Below are 22,255 nucleotides of genomic sequence, written 5' to 3'. Positions count from 1 at the left end.
TAGGTTTTGAGTGAGGCGGAGTATTTTTACATATTTTCTTGGAAAATGACAGCTGAGCTGCTGCTTTCCATTTCTCAAGGGAGAGATAAGTCCTTTGCCTTCACTTTTTTCTAGTAAAAAAAGATTTCTTGTCTTTTTTTGACAAGGAAGCCTTGGGAGACCGGGTAGGGTTCTTGGGCTGGCCATCATGTGTAGGCTAACTGAGCTGGTTATGTAACCTTTAAACAAAAGTTCTGGTGCACACAAAATCCTCAAGGGTGCATTTTTCTTTGGAAGTGCTGTGTGTGGTAACTGAGAAAAACTCAGTGGTTTCTGACTAAGCAAAATGATATAATTTTCTCAGGAAATTGTGGTGGGGGCAGCCATCTGTGTGTCTCCAATAGTCAGTCCAGGGTGCTTACACATTGTAAGCACCAATTAGTGTCTGCAGATTGAGTAAATTATGCTGTCTCTATCCTGAAGGATGACTCTCTATAACCCCAAATGATCTATACCAAAAAAAAAAAAATTGCACTCATTTATTTAGAATCTCTTGGAGTTATTTTTAGTGTAAACCTAAAATGGCCCTCTCAATATCCAGGAAGAGAGATATTGCAAATTCTGACTTACTGGTAGAACTTCTAGAAAGGGCCAAGAATGAGTGCTGGCATGAATATCATATCAGGGGCAAGTCTGACAGGAACCATTTTATGGCAGGTACGTCCTTGGATCCAGCTGAGCTGGCCAGGCTCTCCAGGTAAGCCTGTGTGTCTTCCTTCCAGAAGACCACATTTTCAGGGCTCTAAGTGGCCTTTTCTGGTCGTCTTCTATTTTTCTCTGCCTCCAGGGAAGGACTGCACTTGATTTACCAGTTAATGGAAGAGTTCTATTCCCACAATGGAAGGGACTGAGGGAATATCTGGTGTCCTACTTTTCAGCTTTTCTCAACCTACCAGCCACTAACTACTGTAACTGTCAGGGGCCATGCCAAGGCCCATGGATGTGGGGAGCCAATGAAGAGTTTAGCGCAGCAATTTGAGGTGTAGAAGGTTCACTATACCTGCTCTGAAGAGGAAGAGCCAGCGAGGGCCAAGCTTAAGTCAAGGGGGGAGACCAGATGACAGAATTAGAAATAAAGTGGTAGAGTAGCTAAAGGCAAATGTTTGGACTGCAGAGATATTTGGGAGATGAGATTAACAGGATTAGATAACTGACAAAAGAAAGGTAGGGTTGAGGGGAGAGGAATCAAAATGACTCCCAGACTTGGGGCGTGGGTTTGGCAGGTTTGGCAAAAGGATGAATTCCGGGCAAACTGTGTTTAAAGAGTACAAGGGTCTCCAGAAGGAGACCTCCAAGTGGATATATAAAAGTGTGGCGCCTGGGAGAGGGGTCTGGACTGGTCAGCACAGCAATGGAGAGGAAGCCATGGAGTATTATTAACAGTGAGGAATGGGAGAGCCTGCGGGGTTTAGGGTGTGCAGAATAGGGGCGGTCACGTGGTGTGGTGCTCGATCACATGGCTGCCTGGTTCCGAAGTCCTGCGCCCAGCCTACCCACAGAGCCCCGGGGGTGGGTGGGGGTGGGCGGGGGTGGGCGAGGGAGAGTGGGGAGGAACCGGATTTGGCGCCTCTGGGTTCCGCCCCCTAGCTCTCCTCCGCCATTGGGCAACTCCGCTGTCCGTCAAGGGCCCGCCTCCGCAGATTAACCAATAAAAGCTTGCGAGAGGATGCTTCCTTGAGCAGGATCAGTAGGAGGTCCGTTCAGGGAGGCGAGTCCAGGGTGGCGGCAGCCGAAGCACTGTATGTGGTCGCGGAATTGAAGGGACCGACCCAGCGGCCTTGGCACAAGCAGGTGAGTGGCGGGCGAGGGTCCAAGGTAGGGAACGGGACGAGCGTAGAATGTGAAAACCTCTAACCTTTCCGGGCCTTGCCCGCGCCAGGTCCACTCCGGCCCGCGGCATCCGCTCAGGTGATGGGGTGGAGAGCCGAGGTAAGGTGAGGGGGCGGGGCCGCGGCGGACTGGGAAGAGCGGTGGCCACAACTACCGTCACCCCTCTTTCGCGCACGCGCCACGTGGGCTCGTGGCCTCTCGGAGAATCCTTGGCTGCGTACCGAGACACCCGCACTAGCAGTTTGAGCCCTTGGAACACCCCTGTGAGCTCGGCATCTCGACTTAATTCCCTTAATTTCTAGGCTGGATGGGAAGCTGGGGCTCAGGCACGTGGCCTCGCCAGGGTTTGAGGGAGATCTGGCTTGGTGGACTCCGGAGGCCGCGCTCTTATCTATAAGGCTGTGGGTCAGAGACTTGATTTTAGAACCTGTTTTCTTTAGATACGCGAAATTGGGTCTGGGCTGTGGCAAGTCGCCTTGCGTCCGGCATTGCTGCCCGGCTTCTCTGCAGGGCTTGAGGAGGTAGCTGGGGAGGCGCCCTCTGCGCGCCCTGACGGACTGCTCCTGCCCCTAGTTTAGCGGCGTGGGCTGGGGAGAGAGAGGGAGTCCTAAAGTGTGGGAGCTCTGGATACCCCAACCGACAAACTTGAGGAGGGCAGGATTCATAAACGAAATCCGAAAACACGTGGAAATGCTCCTCCTCCCTGGTCACCAGAGAAAATAGAAATTAGAGCAGCTTTTTTTTTTGTCTAAAGAAAATTATCACCAGAAGCTGTTGAAGGTACTAGGAAACTGTTTCCTTCATGCCCTTGTGGAGGCAGATTTGAACCTTCTGGAAATCAGTTTGGCAGTATGAGTCTACACCATTTGACCTACTGATTCTAGCCTTGGAAAATAAGTAGGTTAAAACCTAAGTGAGGAAAAGGTTGATGAATTAGGCATTGCAGTTTGGTGTTTTATAAATAGCCACTGAAAACTACCTTTAAATCCCCAGTGATACACCTAAGGATAGAAGTAATAATACCCTTTTTGGAGTGGAAGGATTATATTTCATTAAATCCTCACAAAACTTTGTGAAACTAGTATTCCCACTGCACTGATGGACAGCTGGAGCTCAGGCAAGTGAGGTAGTGTGTCTGATGCTAGACAGCTAGTCTCATACTTCAGTGTGCTTTGGGGCCTCTGGAATTGCCATGTTTAGCCAGTGTTTGAGGGCTTGTTGTACCAGGTACAGGGCTGGGCACTGGAGAGCCACTGGTGAGTAAAGGCAGCCATGGTTCCTGAATTTATGGAGCATGCAAACATATATATATATATATATATATATATATATATATATATATATATATATGGATTTATAGATATATAGATAGATAGATAAGCTCTGGCCAGTTTTATTAAAGAAAATTGTTTTGCATGATTTACTTTTCACATAGCTTCTAATCACCTGGATCCATGATAGCCAATGTGCACTCTGTAGTATTTTCTACATGCTATTCCCAATTCAATATTATTGCCACCACTATTGTCCAGTAGTAATGGACCCAGTTTCGGCCAACATGGTGGGGTACTCTATTTCAGATTTCCTCAAGGCTGGGGCAGTTGTTGGCAAGGATGACGAGGTTCACTTTGCTTCGTCTGATCATTTTCAGAGTCTGCTTGTACCCCAGTACATACCTTCCACTCCACTTTCCCTAACAAGTGAAGCCTAGTGTTGATCCGACTCCAGCGACTTTTCCGTCTTCTTTGCTGCCACTGTCTTCCTGCCTTAGGTGCTAGATGTCCCCCAACCAAGAGCAGCCACCAAGATGGCCAGGGAGTAAGAAAGAGAGCTTACATTTATGCAAACACTTAACACCTACTGGTGAGCGTGAACCCTGGAGCTTGGCACTGGGCTCTGGCAAGGAAAAGGATTTGGGAAGAAGGAAAGGGGGCCCTTGGGAAAAGCCCTCTGTGATTCTGTAAGAGCAGAGGTTTTAAAACCCTGATTTCTACATTTGCTGGAATGTGTTTATATGTTACAGTAGGAGGTAGGGAGACTTGCTTAAGTATTTTGAGATTAACCGACTTTCAGAAGTCAGTATTTTTAAAAAATTAAATTTAAAAGTTTCTTAAACTCTTAATTTCCAGGTTTAAAGAAAAAACTTTTTGCTGAAGAAACACATTTTCTTGTACAGTTTCAGAATGTCAAGTACTGTGTCCTACTGGATTTTAAATTCTGCAAGGAACAGCATTGCCACATTACGAGGAGGACAACGTTTATATACAAGATGTGCCTCAAATAGGGATAAATCAAAATGGAGGCTCTCTGCCTGGGGACCAGCTACCCTAAAAAACAGTGCCCCGTGTGGTGGCTTTGCTCTGCAGAAAGCCTACAGACACACGTCAACAGAAGAAGATTTTCACTTGCAGCTCAGCCCTGAGCAGGTAAATGAGGTGCTGCGAGCCGGTGAGTTGGCCCACAAGATTCTTGACCTCATTAATGGAGTCCCAAATTCGGTGCTGCAATTTGAGAGCAACCAGCTGGCTGCCAATTCCCCGGTGGAGGACCGGCGAGGTGTAGCCTCCTGCCTACAAACCAACGGGCTGATGTTTGGCATCTTCGATGGACATGGTGGCCACGCCTGTGCTCAAGCAGTGAGTGAGAGGCTCTTCTACTACGTGGCAGTGTCACTGATGTCCCAGCAGACCCTGGAACAGATGGAGGGGGCGATGGAAAGCATGAAGCCCCTGCTGCCCATTCTGCAGTGGCTCAAGCACCCAGGGGACAGTATCTACAAGGATGTCACATCAGTGCACCTTGATCACCTCCGTGTCTACTGGCAGGAGCTGCTTGACCTGCACATGGAAATGGGGCTGAACATTGAGGAAGCATTGATGTACTCCTTCCAGAGACTGGATTCTGACATCTCGCTAGAGATCCAGGTCCCCCTGGAAGATGAGATGACCAGGAACCTTTCACTACAGGTTGCTTTCTCTGGGGCAACAGCTTGTATGGCCCACGTCGACGGAGTTCACTTGCATGTGGCAAATGCTGGTGACTGCCGGGCCATCCTTGGTGTCCAAGAGGACAATGGCATATGGTCTTGTCTGCCCCTCACCCGGGACCACAATGCCTGGAACCCAACCGAACTGTCACGGCTAAAGAGGGAGCATCCTGAGTCAGAGGACAGGACAGTCATCATGGACAACAGGCTGCTGGGCGTCCTCATGCCCTGCAGGGCATTTGGGGACGTCCAGCTGAAGTGGAGTAAAGAGCTGCAGCGCAGCGTCCTGGAGAGTGGCTTTGACACCGAGGCCCTCAACATTTACCAGTTCACCCCCCCTCACTACTATACTCCCCCTTACCTGACAGCTAGGCCTGAGGTCACATACCACAGGCTGAGGCCCCAGGATAAGTTCCTTGTGCTTGCCTCAGATGGCCTATGGGATGTGCTGGGCAATGAGGATGTGGTGAGGCTGGTGGTGGAGCACTTGGCGGAAGCGGGTCGGCACAAGCCCGACCTGGCCCAGAGACCTGCCAATCTGGGACTCATGCAGAGCCTGCTGCTGCAGAGGAAAGCCCAAGGGCTCCATGCTGCTGACCAAAACGCAGCCACACGTCTGATCAGATATGCCATAGGAAGCAACGAGTATGGGGAGTTGGAGCCGGAGCGGCTGACAGCGATGCTGACTTTACCGGAGGACTTGGCGAGGATGTACAGGGATGATATCACCGTCACGGTGGTGTATTTTAACTCAGACTCAATTGATGCATATTACAAGGGGAGTTAAGAGTCTCCCATCCTATTGCCAAGGTTAACTTAAATGTCTTCTCAGACATTTTCACTTACTCTTAAGCTGGCTATCTAAACCTTATCGTTAAAAGGGCAGGAAAATGTAGCTTGCTTGGCTAATGTGAGGAAAGAACAGTCTAGATATAAAAACAAGAGCTGTGATTTTATGTCCCTGCCTCTGCGTGTTTGGTCACCTCTTCCACACAGAGAGGGCAGAGTACAGAGACCATAGCATTGGGTTGGGCTCATGTAACCCAAGTCCTTTTATAAAGACACTGTTGTTAAACTGTGTCAGCCTGAGCCTTTGAAGGGTAAACTGAATCATGATTCTAAGAATATGAAGAACTTCAGGATCTCCTGAAGTCTTGCTGCAAAACCTGTAAACTTGATAATTCTCAATTCACAATCATGGACTTTTAAGACTATGAAGGGAGGTTTTGTTTATTTGTGGTTACTAATGACCTAGGATTACAAAGCATATAACAGAATACTTTTCTATGCAATGTCCTAACTTTTGTGTGTGTGATTTTACTTGTGAAAACATTTTGTAATGCTGCTTTCAAGTTCTGATTTAGTTTATTTTAAAGCTGAGTCCTCAAGCTTCCAAACAGGACTGCTGTAAGCAAGCATGCTTGGAATGACTTGTGTTGGTTTTCAGCTGAGGGTGAAGGCGGCTAGGCCTCTGGACCAGCTGAATTTACTTGTGCAGCTTTGGGCCCTTCCTCTGAGTCCCACCCCCTGAAACATACTAGGAGGTAACTTCTGTCTGAGCCTTAATTCCTGGCCTTTCTTGCATAATAAAATTTCCTCCAGGGTTTAGTAAACCCTCTGCAGATTTACTCATAGCACTTAACCTTTCTGATTATATGTCTCAAACATTCTTCTAATTCCACCTAATATTCCTTCCCTTCTCTGCTATGCTGAACTCCCTCACCCTGCTGCTGACTGTGCAATACTGTCTAGAAAGAATGCTCCCAGTTCCAGTGGTTGCAGGGCAGGAGAAAATTCAAGATTGCATGCAGTAGCTGTGACAGTTGAGGCAAGACTTATGGCTTGGATTATGCAGTGGATTGTGGACTTAGACTCAGTCTGAATCTGGAGAGATCTGAAAATAGTTGCTTAACCAGGGCTCCCTAGCTGCATCCTGAGGGGCAGTGGGGAGGAGGGAGGAGTGAGATGCGTCAGATGGGACACTTGCCCTTAGACTGTGGGCTAAATGGCCATTACTACTCCTCAGGAACTAGACCTGATTTAGTACAGGATTTGGGGCAAAAATAAATGTAACCTGTAATGGCTTCCATGGGCTGCACTGACTGTGTTTATTTGAAAATTAAACCTTGTGGATCCTTTTTTGGGGGATGAATTTCATGGTCTGAATTGGTGTAGCACATTTAAACAATAGGAAATGTGTCCCTAAATGGATTCACTGATATAATCCCACAAAACTATACTTGTATATTCCTGCACTGTCTTTGTTGATCCCTCTCCTCATCTCACCCCCTCGAGCCACCCACTGAAAGGAAAGCAAATAGCTAGGTTTGACTTCCTCATTTTTGTTCACATTTAGGACATTCAAGAGTTGGGAAACTTTTAGCCTAGGGATGTTTCCCCATGCATTTTCTAGTGCAACTGTTTTAGTGACAAAGTCTCTTTTGAGTGCTTAAGCCTTGTTCTTTTTATTCTGAAACCATCCACAGTCCTTCTGATCTCCTAGATCTCAACTCAGAAATAAAACAGGAATCACCGTCATTCAGATGGTGCGAAGGTTACTAGAGCCAAAGACTGCTTGTCTGACATCCTTTGTTCTTTATGCCAGCGAAACTCTCATTTACCAGGATTTACATTTACCAGGATTATGGAGTGTCTGAGTCCTTTTTGGGAGCCTAGCAGGGGTCATAAATCTATCTGATTAAGTAACTAGTGAGACAGCTGAGAGAATACAGACTTCCCACCTGTTTCTTCAAGTGGATCTGTGTTTTTTCTCAGCCTGATAGAGATGTCCTGCTTTCTGATTGGTATATTGAGAAAGCTCAGTTTATTGTCTGCTTTTTTCCGCTATGAACTCTGTCTGCTCTTTCCATGAATGCCCCAAGGAGCACCCCTTTCTGGTTAAACCCCAGCGTGTCTGTCTCCCTGACCACAATTCTGCTGTCACTGGCCTTCCTGAGGTACATGGGCTACCGCTTGAGGACACGGATTTTAGAAGGGGTTAGTGGTACTTGTCAGGTCTTCCAAAAACGCTTGTCATTCCATTAATGTAAAGATTTTGATATTGAGACTTCTAAAGTGAACAAAAAAATGCAATCGAATGCTTAATATTTAGGATGTCACTTTTGAACAAAGTATGCTTTGGTGCTTTAAATTGCCTATTTATTACTCTAGGTAAGAAATGTTGGCATACTTTAAATAATGTTTTATAGATAAATAATACAATTCTGCTAATTCTGGAGATTGGTCAAAATGGATGGAGAAGTTCTAAACTCAAGTTAGTATGCTAGATCAAGTTACTTATTCAGTTTTCTGAGATGTTATTTGTAACATTAAAGCTAATTTACTATAATGAAAATGTAAACTTTGAGGTATGTTAATATATAAACATATTTTTCCCAGAAGAATGATTGGCCTAAGCGATCTAGTGTTGGGCCGATCTAGTGTTGGGCACACTGGATAAAATTTAAGTTAGACACAATTGAACTAGCACCTTTTATATATAAGTGAAATATAAACAGTGCAAACTTGAGTTAAGAGAATAATTAGTTGTACAGAACAAGAAAATGTGTGCAGAATGAGTCTGGCTTGACTCATGTTATCAGCCCCTGGTGACCTATTTTTGTTTAGCAATTTCGAGGAAGCCCTAACTTCCCGGTTGAAACCAGAATCTCCTGGAACTGAGCTATCTGAGTTTCATCTTAAGTGGTTCATTTGTCTCTGAACGTGATTCTTTTCCATAGCACACACACAAAAAAGCCCTTGTGTAGCTTTGGAGCTGGGGAATAAAGGCTGCTAGTGCCTCTTCTCTTGTGAGCTGCCCCGTGCACCACCAAGTGGGAGACGCATTTGGTCTGCAGTGGGACAGCTCCTGAGCAGTCTGAGGTTCTGTCCCCCACGCCTCGGGCACCTGACAGCTCGCCCCTCAGAAAGTATTTCTTACCAGGCAGTTACTTGGGAAAATTATGAACCATGTTCTTTAATTTTTACTGACATTTGTTATTTTAAGCTGTGTACCAATGTTCTATTTGACATTTATTTTCTAACCATGAGAGATATTTAAATAAAACTTGTAAATAAAAGAGGCAAAGTGGGTTTCTTTTGGCTTTGAATATTAATCTTTTTAAGGTCCTTAGGGTACTAGATTAGGCTCACCTTTGTTTCACCACCTTTATCTGGCCATGGAAGATTTTAGTTAGTCCCACAAGCCACCCAAAAGAAGTTTTCTCTGCAAATTTTTGGTGACTGCTGACACACAGGAAATTCTGATGTAGTGTTAACCATGTGTGTGGGGAGCTGAAAGGAAGGAAAAGAAAGTAAAGGCTTTTGTTGCGAGGATCTCCACACACAGGGCGAAGGCCTGCTGGGATTTCACATTTAACTGGGCTTGTAAAACCAGCTTCTTTATTAATCTTAAATTCAGAGCCAGCTTTGGGGGAAAGGTCTAGGCGGGTACTTAGGTAGAGTTGAGGACCCCACTCCATCATAACCCCACTGACTGAACTTAGCTCGTTGCCTCTGGGCTGATACAGCTAGCTCTTGAGTACTCCAGTGGGTGCTTCTTAAAATGCAATACAACTATTAAGGTATTCACTTTAGTGTGGGCTAGGGTGCTTAAACTGGGCCTTGAGGAGGGGCAGATTTGGAGGCGAGAAAGGTAGCAAAAGGAGTGTCTGAGGTCTGCTAAGGATAACTGGAGGAGCTGTTTCCCTCTTTTTAACAGGATAAAACAGGCCCAGAGGCTGAAACACTTGCCCCAGACACCATGGTAGGGCAGGGATTGGAACCAAGCCCACTGTCCATGCACTTGTCCCAATTCTGGGCTTTTAGAAAGGGATAATAATGCAGGAAAAATCCCATTGCACAATTTTGGCCCTGTGTGGGGGTGGGGTGGAGAAGTAGGTGGTGCTGACAAGAAGCTAGATATACTTAACATGCATTCCAATATCCCACTGTTTTGGAACTTGATAAAAATAGAGGGAAAACAGGGAGAATCAAATTTTAAAAATTGAGCTCCTTGGGCTTTTTAACTACGGAAGAAAAAAATGTATACTGTTCCTTTCACCTCTAGAGCTTTTGTTTCCATTTTACTTTATGCTACTAAATGAGGACCCTCTGAATCATGGGTGGTGGGTGCTCCACATGGCTCCCTCTGGGATGGGTGAGTGGGTAAGCTGGACTTCGGTGGCTTAGTGTCTTTGCTCCATTCACCCCTGACCTTATCTGTTTCACATGGGAGAAGACCTGGCTGGGAGGAGCAAGGAGGGATCGGGGTGGCGGGGGGGGGGGGGGGGGGGCAGAGTTCCAGTTCTGACCTCTGCTGGCAAGGGAATAAGTGAAACTGAGCAGGACCCTGTGGGGTCCTCCTGGACACAAAAGTCACTCTGTGTCCCCTGTTTCTGGTTTGTAGAAAAGGCCATAGTCTCCTAGGCCTTCCTGAGTTCCAAAGAGCAGTCACAATGGGTTACTAATTAGGGAAGTGAGAGAAGGTAGAAACAAAGGAAAAGCAGTTAACAAGAAAAGTAATGACAATAACTCACTGACAAAAGGAAGTCCTAGTTCCTGCTCGAGGAATGTACATAACAATCTGACACAGATTTCAATAGAGTTGTTCTGCAGGAACTAAGACCCTCCTCCCCCCACCCCGTGGAGGATGGTGATTACATGCTGAGCACAAGCAGCAGACCCCAGACTACTTGGACCAGAAGGTTGATGATTCCCAAAACATCACCTTGTTACCTCACCACCAACCAATCAGAAAGAAGTCAGGCACTCTGCAGCCCTCACCCCAAATGTTGCCTTTAAACACTCTTCCCTGACAGCCATGGGGGAGTTGGGTCTTTTGAGCACAAGCCCCCTGTACTCCTTGCTTGACGCCCTGCAAATAAACACTGTACTTTTCTTCACCACACCCTGGTGTCAGCCAGTGGCCAGCGAGTGGACCCAAGTGTGGCTCACTAACATAATTAGCCAAACATGTTACTTATCCTCACCCCTTGGAAAAGTGATCTGTGGAGGGAATTTCCAAAGCCCAGTCTCTCTCAGATCTTAACTCTCCCTGCCTTCCCAGGATTCTGCAAAGTTCTCACTTATTCCACACCATTCTTCCTGCAGCAGATGAACAGAAGGAACGTCTGTCTAGCTGCTCTGTACAGTCCACCCTGCACACACCTGTGTGCCCCTGGGCCAGACATGCAGAGCTCTCCAGGGACACGCCCGCGACACAGCACAGTGGGGCTAGGGAGGGGCCAGTCCAGGGAAAAGAGCAAGAGGGGTGAAGCTCAGGGGTGGGTCCAGGCCAGGGGTTCTGGGGATGGGCTCAGGGGGTGTTGTAGAAATAGAGGCAGTGAAGGCCGAGGGGAAGTTGGCTAAGTGTGGTGGGTGGGCAAGGAGGAGCCCCTCCGGTGATCTCCATGGATGGGGAAATGAGCAAGGCCATGCAGTGACCTCAGAGAGGACAAGGCTTGTTCTTCATCAGCACAGAGGTAGGGTGGGATCAGGGCAGAAAGTCCTACCCCAAACCCCCCACTTCCCCTGTGGTGTTACCACCAGGTTCTGTTGGGCATTTGTCTTTGTTTTTCTCCTCCTCCTCATCCCTGTAATGTCAGGCTTAGCCCCCTGTCCTGCTGATTGTAGAATGAAGAAGGAGGGATGGGGGAGGGAGGGATGGATGGATGGATGATCAAGGGAGGAGCAGAGAGGGACCAGCAAAAGAGTGATTAGAGAAGTAGGTGGAAAACTGAGGGCCAGTATGGAAGTGAGGAGAGGGGGTGAGGAGTGTCCAGACCCAGAAAAGACCGTGGGTGTGCCTGGATGAAAATGGACAGTTAGCTAAACAGGATCACTGTGGAAAGGTGAGGGCCAGTGTGTGTTCTCATGTGGGACTCAGGACACAGGATGGACCTGGATAATGAGGTGGAGGTGGGAAGTCAGCTCTATGAGAAGAGGGTGGCTGAGCTTCTGGGATGACCCTTCCTCTGAAGCAAAGCAGGGTAGTGGAGGGGTGGGGACAGGAAAATGTCATCAACTAGCCAATGTTCTCCTTGACTTGTGGGAAAGGAGGGTATCCATGGGTTCACTTGGGGTTCCAGGGACCTTGCTGACCCTGTACTGGGCTTTGGCAGGAATGAATGGAGGAGCTGGGCCTCATCAGATCTCTGCCTGGTGGCTTGGTCACCAAATCTGAGGACGGCATGACGGGAACACCTGGTAGCACAGGCCCTTTGCTGTGGGATGCTGTGGTTAAACAACGTGAGGTGGGTGGCTGCCCCTAGATGTCGCCATTGGGCCGTGTTGGTGTCAACTGCAGCCCGAGTGGGAGAAACGTGTTCTGGAGATGAAGCCCTGAGGTTCAACCCAAGGCGGAGCAGGGTCTCTGGGGAATGCAGCCTGAAACAGACTTCAGGGACTCTCACCAGACCCTGGAGGTCCTTGGGGCTGGAACCAGTTGGGGGCAGGGAGGAAGGACCTTAACCTGTGGTCGCTCAACCCTGACTCCTGGGGAAGGGGCTGTTGGGATCCCAAGAGAGGTGAGGGAGTGGCTGCTACCTTTTCCGGTCTCCCCCAGTGTGGGTGCTCCCCTGTAGAGGACTACCCTGCACCTCTGAACCCTTCCCACCTCTACCTCTGCTCCCTGCAGCCAGTCCCCACAGCCACCTTCCCACAGCCCGGGGTCCACTCCCTCCTGTCCACCCCATATCCCAGCTCCAAGAATGGTCCAAACCACCTTTATCCTCCCCCCACCCCAAGTAACAGCTGCCCCTTCTGGTCAACTCCATCCAGCACGCAGCAGTCAGAGCGATCTTGGTCAGAATCAGATCTGATCATGTCACTCCCCTGCTCCAAACCCTTCCATGGCTCCCCATCATCCTTGGGAGAAAGCTCAGACTCCTCTCCAGGTGTGTGGAGTCTACACTACAGTCACACATAGAGGAAGGAGTGAGAGAAGAGAAAGTGGTTTTTGTCTTACCCCTCAAGCGGGAGTCACATTTTCTGAGAGGTAGGCCAATGCCCTCATCACCCTTGGGAAGGAGCCTGGAATCGTCCACCTTTTGCTCCTGGTTGTGGTTTTAAGGTTGATCACAATTCTTTGCCACTCCTCTGATCAAGCGGCAGCATCAAATTCTTCTCTTCTTAAATCAGGGCTGGCCTTAGCAACTTGCTTGTAATCAATAAAATACAGGAGAAGTGACACTGGTGATTGACAAAGTTAATGTGCAGCAAAGTTTTGATAGATTGGTGCATCTGATATATAGTTGTTGATAGTTAATTGTATGTGTTAACTTGATGGGTCTGAGGGATGCCCAGATAGCTGGTAAAACATGATTTCTTCCTGTCTTTGAGGGTGTTTCTGGAAGAGATTAGCATTTGAATCAGTGGACTGGGTTAAGAAGTGGGTAAACATCATCCAATCCTTTGAGGGCTGGGATCGAACAAAAAGGTGGAAGGAAGGAAAAACTTGCTCTGTTGAGCTAGGACATCCAACTTCTACCCTCAGACGTCTGATGCTCCTGGTGCTCAGGCCTTTGGACTCTGACTGGGACTTACATCATTGGCTCCCCTGGTTTCTTGGACTTTGGGTTTGGAACCACACCACTGGCTTTCCTGAGCCTCCAGCTTGCAGATAGCAAATGATGGGGCTTCTCAGCCTCCATAATCATAGGAGCCAGTCCTTTATAATCTCACAACCGTATGAGGCAAGTATTATGAACCCATTTTACAGATGGTGAAACTAGGTCTGAGGGGGTAAAATGATGTGCCCAAGGTCACAAAACTAGTAAATGCAGAGCTGGATTTTGAACCCTGGTGTCTGACTCCAAAGCTTCCTCTTAGCTTTCATACGATTACTAAGCGATCATGTAATTCTGTTGAATATCTATTCATTTGGTAAGAAAAAAAAAAAAGGCAAAAAGAAAAAAAAAAAAAAGAAAAAGAAAAAGAAAAGCATGCCCTATCTGCTCCCCAAAAGCCTGGCAGGAAGGAGAAAGCTGTCGGTTGGTCTGTGGAAGCATTCTAGCAGAAGCTGGAGGAGCGCTTGGCAAGACATGAATTGGATGGACTGTGGGGTCCTCTGCTTGTGCCTGAGGTGAGGCTGTATGGATACAATACAGGACAGACCTTGTGTATGGCCTTCCCCTGTGTCCCTAGTCAGCCTGGCCTGTGGAGTTGGGAAGGCAAAAGCAGGTGGAAGCTAGGGGCATGTGCTGGCCTTGAGCAGGGAGGAGGGACCAGCGGACCACAGCCTGCCCTGCTCCCCTGACCCCGTGGCCCTGGACTGGTGTCTGATGCCCTCCCTGCCCTGGGCCTGGCACCTCTGGCTTGGGGGAGGGCTCAGCGTGCATCAGTCACACAGTGAAGCCTACTCTCCCGCCCAGCACCTGTTAGAATTTATCTGAAAGAGAGAGAGACCCAGAAGGAGAGGGAGGGAGGATCAGGCAAATGCACAAGAGGGTTTGAACAAAAATGGTCATAGCACTGGTGTTTGTGAGAAAGAGAAACTGGACACCACTGACATGTCCTTCCTCTACATACTGGACAAAGAGATTCTGGTGCATCTATTCTGGTGGACTTTAAAAGTGATAGTGAAATTAAAAAGTGATGGTGGGCGATCTTTAATTATTGGACAGGAAACTGCTTGGTGTAAATACTGGAAATGAGCAGGTGGGGAATGAGATTGCAAAACAGAATGTACAGTGCGACCCCAAGTTGAAATTCTTCCCCCAGACCTTACCCACACCCCTCCACCAGCTCCCTCATGACTTACCTCATTGGCCAGGGGCCGCTGGTGGGGGAAGGGACCGTGACTATATTGGGAAGGGGATGAGATCACCCAAAGGCTGGCTGATTTAGAACTGGGTAACTTTTTCCACCCGTGTGGCTCTCAGCATCTTCTGTGCTGGATCATAAACCCTGGCGCCAGCCTGCAGGGTGGAGGGGGGCCGTGTTCTCCCTCCCGAGGGGTGGAGGTGGCAGAACCTGGATAGGGCACAGGTGATGGGCTGAAGTTGACATAAAATGTCAGAGTGGGTCTGGAGGTCCCCCCAAGTCCAGCTGGGACCCTACAAAAGCTTTGCTCCCAGCACATCTGAGTGTCCTCTCTCTCCCCAGGGAACTTGGAGTGGAAAGTACATTTTGTGGATGCAGGATTCACCTTGTAATGAGCTAAGCTGGGTCCCCTTGGGCCCTGCTCTAACGCCCTGTTGTCTCTTAAGATTCCTATTGCCAGCCTGGCCTTCCCCGGAGAGGAACCTTCCTGTTTCTGGCCAAACCCAGGGAAAACCCTCATGGGGGTAAATGTGGAGGAAAGAACCCTGGGCTGGGAAGGGAACCAGGGTCCAACAGCTCAGTAAGTAAATGAGTTCAGTTCAAATCCCACCCTTGACCTTGATGCCCGTCAGACTCCCTCAAACCTGTTCTCCAGCTTCACGGAAATATCAGAGTACATCCCAGTCCTTGGAGCTTTCACCCAGGCAATTGTCCCAGCCTGGCTACCCTTCCCTACTCCAGCGGCCTTTGTCAACCCCGCCCCAAGTTGGGTCAGATGCCATCTCTCCCCTAAGTCAGTGTCCGTCATATTGGCCTGTTCCTGGTCATCTGGGGTGACCCTGAGGGCAGGGGCTGGTTCCAGGGAAAATGCTAAGACATGTTGGATGAAGGAAAGGGAGGGCCCCTGGCAGGGGTGGGAGGCTAGGAGAAGACCAACTGTGTGCCCAGCACTGTTCTGTGAGAGGGCCCCAAGAGGGACCTCGGAGCCTCAGGCTCCTCACCCTCCACAGCAAACAGCAGGAGAATGCGGTGTGGGACACCCTGATCTGGGCTTTGCGTGCAAGGAGTAAGCTGGGCAGAACCGGAATGAGCCAGAGCATCCCCTCCTCAGCCTGAGCCCTGGGCAGCAGGGCCAGGAATGGAATTCTCCAGCTCAACAGAGTTGTTTCTGGAAAATCCCCACAGGCCCTTCCAGAACGTGCTTTTGTGCCTGACTCTGGCTCCTTCAGATTGGCAGAGAACGGGCCTTTGGCAGAAGGGCTATGCAGGCAAGGCCCTTATCTTCTCTGGACTCTGGGACAGCTGAAGTCGAGGTTCAATCTATCCAGCATCATCTGTCAGCCTCCCGGGGTTCTCTCAACCACCCTGAAGCAGGGTCAATGTTCCCATCATTTGAGAAGGAAGATGATTCTCAGAGATACCTAGTGACTTGCCCGAGGTCACACAGCTGAGTCAGACTTCTAGGCCCATCTTTTTTTTTTTTTTTAAGGCCAACCTTTTGAGGGTCAGCCTGTGTATGACCCCAACTCCCCTCACCTCATTCAGGACTGCCAAGCAGTAGGGTGAGCCCACAGGCTGAGGATGCCTCTTCTAGCTCAGTCCCACTTGACCAAGCCTGGACTGGCCCTGTGCCTGTCACTCTCAGAAAAACCCTGCTGGTTCTGGGCATGGATTGCTGGCCATCACCTGGGACCTATTTTTGTCCTTCGGGTAACAAGGAAGTCTCACCTTGTGCAGTAACCGCTTGGGGCGAGGGTAAACACATGATCCCCAACCCCAGCTGACCTTGCTGCCCTGCTGGGAAAGGACCCCAGTAGGGAAGCGGGAAGCCTGGCTCAGCCACACTCCCTTTCTCCCCCTGCCCAGCAACTTCCCAGAATCTGGCTATCTACCCCGTCTCCTCTTCTTAGTAGCCCGCACCCTCCCTGCCCAAACCAAAACCTGGAATTTGAGAACATCTTCCTTTGTCCTCATGAGTCATTGCCTAATCTTATGCACCTGAACAGCCATAAAATTCTTTCTGACAACTGTCTGTGGAAACAAGCCCATTTCTTTAGGTTCCAGCCAGAGGGTTCTAGAATCCAAGTGCAGGGCCATCTGGGGACCCAGCATCTAGCATTTGACTTTCAGAATCTGGGGCTCTGGAATCCTATGGGCCTGTGGTTGATGACATTTGAGGACATGACAGAACCTGTGGTCATACCACAGACACTCTGGAAGGTCAAGTACAATCTCAGGGGTCATGGACCCCAAAGGTTATTCATAGAAAGGTGATCCTTGGGGTTGGGGCCCAGAGATACAGAGAGGGGCACCCCAGCAGACTCAGGGGCTCTTTTCTGCTGAAACCAAGTGTTGGAGGGGAGTGCTGTGACCTGAACTCAGTGACATAAGATAAATGCACAGAAAAAAGACTGGAAGGAAATCTGATCAAAATGTTACTGTAACAACAAAACCAAGAATGACTACAGCTGTCATGACAGTAATAAAAGTAGCTATTCCTATTTTTTGAGGGCCAATTATGTGCCAGTCCCTGTGCTAAGTAAGGATTTTGCTTGTGTTATCTCAGTTAATCCCACAACGTGCTCTTCTCTCGGGGACCCTGGCCAGTGGCCTGTAGGGTGAGCTCCATAAATGAGGGTGGTTTTGGCCAGGTCTGCTGCTTCCCTGGAGGTGGCCGGCTGAGCCCTCAGGCCTAATCCACAGGGGAGGCTGTGCTGTCCCTGCCAGTAGTGCTGGGTGAGAGAGGGCATGGCTGGCCCCCTTGGGGATGCCTTCAGGGAGCCAGCCAGGACCACTGAGCTGACCCCAGCCCCCACTTGGCCCTACTTCTCCAGGCGTTGGGACTCAAAATAGCAGCCGCTCGAGAGCTGACAATCAAAGGGCAGCTAAAAAAAGTCCCCTCAGTCTGGGCTCTGTCACACGCGGCTCGTAGGGCCTATTTTGGGGGAGAGGGTGCCGACGTGCCAATGGAAAATCCATGAGGCAGGAGTCTCCAAGGTAGGGGACCCATGTTCCTCCCTCTCCCCATCCTGGCCCCCCAACTCCTGAGCACACATGTGCGTGCGCACACACATACACACACACACACACACACACACACACACACACACACACACACCCTTGCGGCCCTTAGTCTACTTTCCTGACTGTTGGACTTTCTCATCCCTACAACAGCCCAGGAAAGGATGAGGAAACCAAAGCTCAGAGAGCAGAAATGACTTGCCCAAGGTCACACAGTTAGGAAGTGGGCAGGACAGTGATCAGCCTGGACTCCTGTGTCTCACAGTACCATGCTCTCCCTCTAGAGGTGCCCCCTGCCTCTGGCCTCACTGGGGAAACCCAACACTTTGTCTTCTGGGGCATCGAAAGCTCAGTGATCGTGCATTCTGGATTGAACTGGGTAGGACGCTGAGGATGACTTGAGGGTCTTACTGACCACATGGGAAGAAATCCCACTGGAAACCCCCAGGCCAGTTCTGATGAGACTTTGCCTGGCTGTAAGAGCGGCAGCTGAGCTGGCCCATCCCCTGACCCTGTCCCTGTGACCACCTCACCCTCTCTGCATAGGCCCCCAGAGCCTGGCAGCCCCTGCCAAGTTTCCAGAGAACGTGTCAGATAAGGAGCTGGTGCTCGTGACTTGCTCCCACCCAGCCACTATCTCTGACCTCGCTGCCATCACCAAGTGGGTAAGAATAGCAACAACCCTGCTGAGTGGGCATGCACACAGGGACAACATAGCAACATCTTCGGATGTGCAGCTCCGGCCCCCACGCTGAGGACAAGCCTTCAGCTCCCTTTCTTATGAGACCCTTTCACCACCATCCACTCATTGTCCTGGGCCTGAAGTCCCACCACACCTTATGATAAAGCACTGAGCCTCATCCTCTTCCCCTGCTGCCACAGTGGAGGGGACATGCAGGGGAACATACCACCGTGTTGATCCTGGCCTGGGGCCTGAGCCCTGCCCTGCAATGAGGAGCTGTGTGACCTGGAGATGGACACTGTCCTTCTCTGGGCCCAAAAGCAGAACAAGGTGGCACAGCAGCCTCCTGAAGCATGGAAAACAGCCAGCAAGGCCTCTCCTGGGGCTAGGGCCCCATATTGTCCTGGTACCCGCTGCCTGGCCTGTCTCCCAAAGGCCCCTGTGAACTCTGACTCTTTGACTTCCTGATCAGTGGGGATGTGGATGGGGTAAGAGTGTGGGAGTCCCTGGGATATGATCACAGGGTGGGTGGCACATGTTGTGGCTGAGTCCCCTCTGTGAGTCTTCTTGCGACACTCCGGTGGGTGTGTGAGGGTGGCCACATCACTGAGGGAAGAGGTAGTTCTCATGGAACCCAAGTTAAACGTCACCATGATGCCTGAAGCACTGAGATCTAGGGAGGCTTGTGTCCAAGTTCCTAAGTCACTGTGACATTTGGGGATAATCAAGGGAGCTGAGTCCCCTGTCCCCTGGTTGGTGGTCCCTGAAGCTCTCACAGCATGACTCACTGCATGGCTCAGTTCTGGACCCAGCCCCGCCCCAGCCCCGCCCCCAGCCACCCCACCCCTCCAGTCCTAGCACCATTGCCCTCCTCATCTTCCCTCTTCTTTTCCCCTTGACCATTAAGCCTACCTCCTGCCCCAACCCATGTCCCCCACTGACCAGGAGAGGGGTTCAGGGATGCTAGGGAAGGGTAGGAAGGGAGGGCTGGCGTGGGCTCCTGGCACACTTACACCATGCCGACTAGACTTTAACATATGCTTACACATCCATAGACGCTTACACACACACCTGACACACAGACACCTGATGAAGTGACAGCGTTGCCAAGGGGTCTCCAAGCTCAGTCTCAGCACTAGCTCTGCCAGGTAGGGCCCCACAACCCTCAATCCCTTGGGTCCTCGCACATCCAGGAGGCCCTCTCATTAGAAACACGCTATCCAGCAGCAACAGGACATCTGGAGGTGAGATCAGAGGTAGAACTTCTGCCCTGAGGCCCAAGCTAGAGTCCTGGGATGGGTATAGGTGGGTGAGAGTGGGGTGGAGGGGGTCTTTGAGGTCTCAAGACTGTTTCTTTCTTTGTGAGTGAGGGCCAGACTGACCTCTGGGCCTCTTGCTTAAGAGCCCTAATCTCTGGGGCTGGAAAAAGTTTAAAAATATCTTCATGTTTACATTCCTTCCGAGCCCGCCTCCCGATCCTCAGTGCTGGGTCTCTTTGATCTGGCCCTGTGCCTCTGGAAGGGGCCTGGGAGAGGGAGGTATGAGCTCCCCACAAGGGTGGACCCCACGACTCCCTCCAGCTTCAGACCAGTCTGAACCCCGTGAGATCCCTCAGCGTCACCCAGTGAGAGCCTTGGAGCTGGCAAAGAGCCAAAGCTGGAGAGGGATGTCTTGCCCAGGGTCACCCAGCAGGGCCAGGTTGGGGCTGGAGCCTCATGGGGCCCCTGGGGAGTTTATGAGAGCCTGTGAGTGTAAGTGCCCCACCGGAGTCCATGGACCAGGGAAAGCCATGTTCACTGAGCTCCTGCTATATGACTGGCATTGTGCTACATATGTTTTACAGGGATTATCTTGTGTGGTCCTCCCAATAATTCCATTTGAGTGAGGCCCATTTTATCAACAAGTAAACCAAGGCTCAGAGAGATGAAGCAACTCACCTAGGAACACACAGCAAGGATAAGGCAGAGCATGGATCACATGTTCTTTTGCCTACACTGAATCACTGGTTATCCCCTACCTTGCCCTAGCAGGGTCTACCAGGGTCTAGGCCCTGCCTGCAGAGTGAGGCCTGCCTCACTAGTATGAATCTGCACAAGCACTTGCTGACCCACCGTCAAGCCCAAGAACCAGCGCCAGCTTCCCGTTTCTCTTCCTCTGAGACCCAGGAGGAGCCACGCTCCTCTCTGACCCTCACTTTCCTCTATAGAAGGGACTAAGGATCACAGGAGAGTCTTCTGTTTACAGATGCTCAGGAAAACTGAGACTGTGTCCCTGGGGATTGGGGATCTTGTGGTCAGCCCCACGATCAGAAAGTGGTGTGAGGTCTGGAGGCCCAAGAAAGGAGTTCTCAAACTGGAATAGATGACTTAATGTGCCCTGGTATCCTGTCATCCATCCTTTCCTTTGTTGGGGCCCCATCCACCTGCTTATCAACCCATTCATCCATCCACTTATCTACTTACCCACCTATCAACCTATATATCTATCCAGAACAAGGACCCAGAAAATGGGGGATTCCAGGGTTCCAGCTCAAGTGCTGCATCTCACTGGCTGGATGAACTTGGGAAGGTCCCTCTACCTCTTTGTCATTCACTTTCCCAGCTTTATAAGGAGCTCCTGGCCTGGTTGATCCCTAAGGCCCATCTAGGGGATCTCATGGGAGCAGAGACCAGGTGAAGGCCGTGAACACTTCTGGAGAGGTAACAAGAACCTTGACCCGCGAGTCTCACCTTGTGCCCTGCTTCTAAGACTCCCAGCTGCAGCCCTTATCTCCCTGACCTTCAAGATCCTCTACTGTAAAATGGTCCCAATAATCCCACCCTCACAGGTTGATGGAAAGATTAGATGAGTTCTGCCTTCAAAGATCTTTGCACTCTGAAGACTTCTGAGTGGGTGCAGCCAAGCAGAGGATCCTAGGATAGAGGCAGGAAGCTCTGCTTGGACCACAGAAGTTAGCAGAGCCTCCTGTGGGGAGTTTGGGGATGGGGAGAACCTGGGCCCAGAGTGGCTGGGATCAGCCTTGGAGTCCATCCCTGGGATGGAGATCCTGGCTGAGTTTCCCAGGCTCCCCCAGGCCAGCCAGGATGCCTGTCCCATCTCTCTTGGCTGGGCTTGGCCTCCATCCCATAGAATCTGCCAAGACGGAAGAGATTATCTCCTAAAAATAGGGCCTGGGCCCTAATGAGGTTGTTTTCCTCCCTTCCCCGTGATTTACCATCACCAGCTAAGGGTGCCTGGGACAGCAAGTCCCACCCTGGCTCCCATTGGGATGAAGGCCTGAGGGATCAGCATGTGTCTGTGGCCAGTCCAGGGTCAGGGATTAGAGGTCAGTCCAGAGGTGTGTCAAGGCTCAGCACCAGGGCTGTGGCTTAATCTTGGGCCAGGGGAAGGGGTTCACCTGGGGCAAGGGCAGGGTGAGCCATGAAGGTTCCTGTCCCACTCCAGTGGTGTCCATCTGAGTAATGTCTCCTTCTCTGATTTTTTGCGGACTCTCCACATGCTCACCAACCAGTATGTAAAACCCAAGTGTGCCTTGGAGCCAGCACTGGCACAGAAGGACCCATCCCCAGCCTCACCTCTCCTGTTCCAATCCCATGAGTACCTCATAATTCCTACCCAGACCCCTCTGTCCTCCCCTGTGTGTAGGTGACTTGTGCATAGGGACACAAGTGTGGTCACACATGAGCGCAGGACGTGGACTCACAAGCTGCCCTCCCATAACAAAGATGATACCCAGGCAAACACAGAAATGACACTCTCAAGGACACTCTCCTCAACCATCACCTGGACAGAGTTAACCCATCCAAAGTCTATAGCCAGTGGTTTCCGAATGCCCGTGGAAATGATCCACCTTGCTCTAGCCTCAAGATCTCACCAAGAGCCCATATGATACCCCCATGTCTTTCTCCACAGGTGATACCAGGCTTGTCCCTCAA

The 22,255-nt window shown here is 50.2% G+C and overlaps 1 protein-coding gene and 1 long non-coding RNA gene across 4 annotated transcripts; one reads left to right on the top strand and one right to left on the bottom strand.

The window, feature by feature from the left end:
- The first annotated feature begins 1,682 nt into the window (after positions 1 to 1,682).
- PDP2 (pyruvate dehydrogenase phosphatase catalytic subunit 2) lies at positions 1,683 to 8,950 on the top strand. Of its 3 annotated transcripts, none has more exons than XM_045522218.2 (2): positions 1,683 to 1,830; positions 3,999 to 8,950. In XM_045522218.2, exon 2 carries the CDS (start codon positions 4,053 to 4,055, stop codon positions 5,640 to 5,642), a length of 1,590 nt encoding a protein of 529 aa, XP_045378174.1. In that variant the 5' UTR covers positions 1,683 to 1,830; positions 3,999 to 4,052; the 3' UTR covers positions 5,643 to 8,950. The 3 variants fall into 3 exon arrangements, with proteins under 3 accessions (XP_045378174.1, XP_010960734.1, XP_074226724.1); XM_010962432.3 differs by having other exon boundaries at positions 1,689 to 1,830; positions 4,046 to 8,950; XM_074370623.1 differs by lacking the exon at positions 1,683 to 1,830 and adding an exon at positions 1,998 to 2,132.
- Positions 4,429 to 19,110, bottom strand: LOC141578671 (uncharacterized). Its single transcript, XR_012509268.1, has 3 exons — positions 14,616 to 19,110; positions 12,822 to 13,202; positions 4,429 to 4,559 (listed from the first exon to the last, which is right to left on the bottom strand). It is a non-coding gene; the product is annotated as an uncharacterized LOC141578671 (long non-coding RNA).
- Positions 19,111 to 22,255: the final 3,145 nt, after the last annotated feature.

The sequence above is a fragment of the Camelus bactrianus genome, chromosome 9 (assembly GCF_048773025.1).
Source record: "Camelus bactrianus isolate YW-2024 breed Bactrian camel chromosome 9, ASM4877302v1, whole genome shotgun sequence".
NCBI classification, from domain to species: domain Eukaryota; kingdom Metazoa; phylum Chordata; class Mammalia; order Artiodactyla; family Camelidae; genus Camelus; species Camelus bactrianus.
This window is presented reverse-complemented; position numbering and strand designations above follow the sequence as displayed.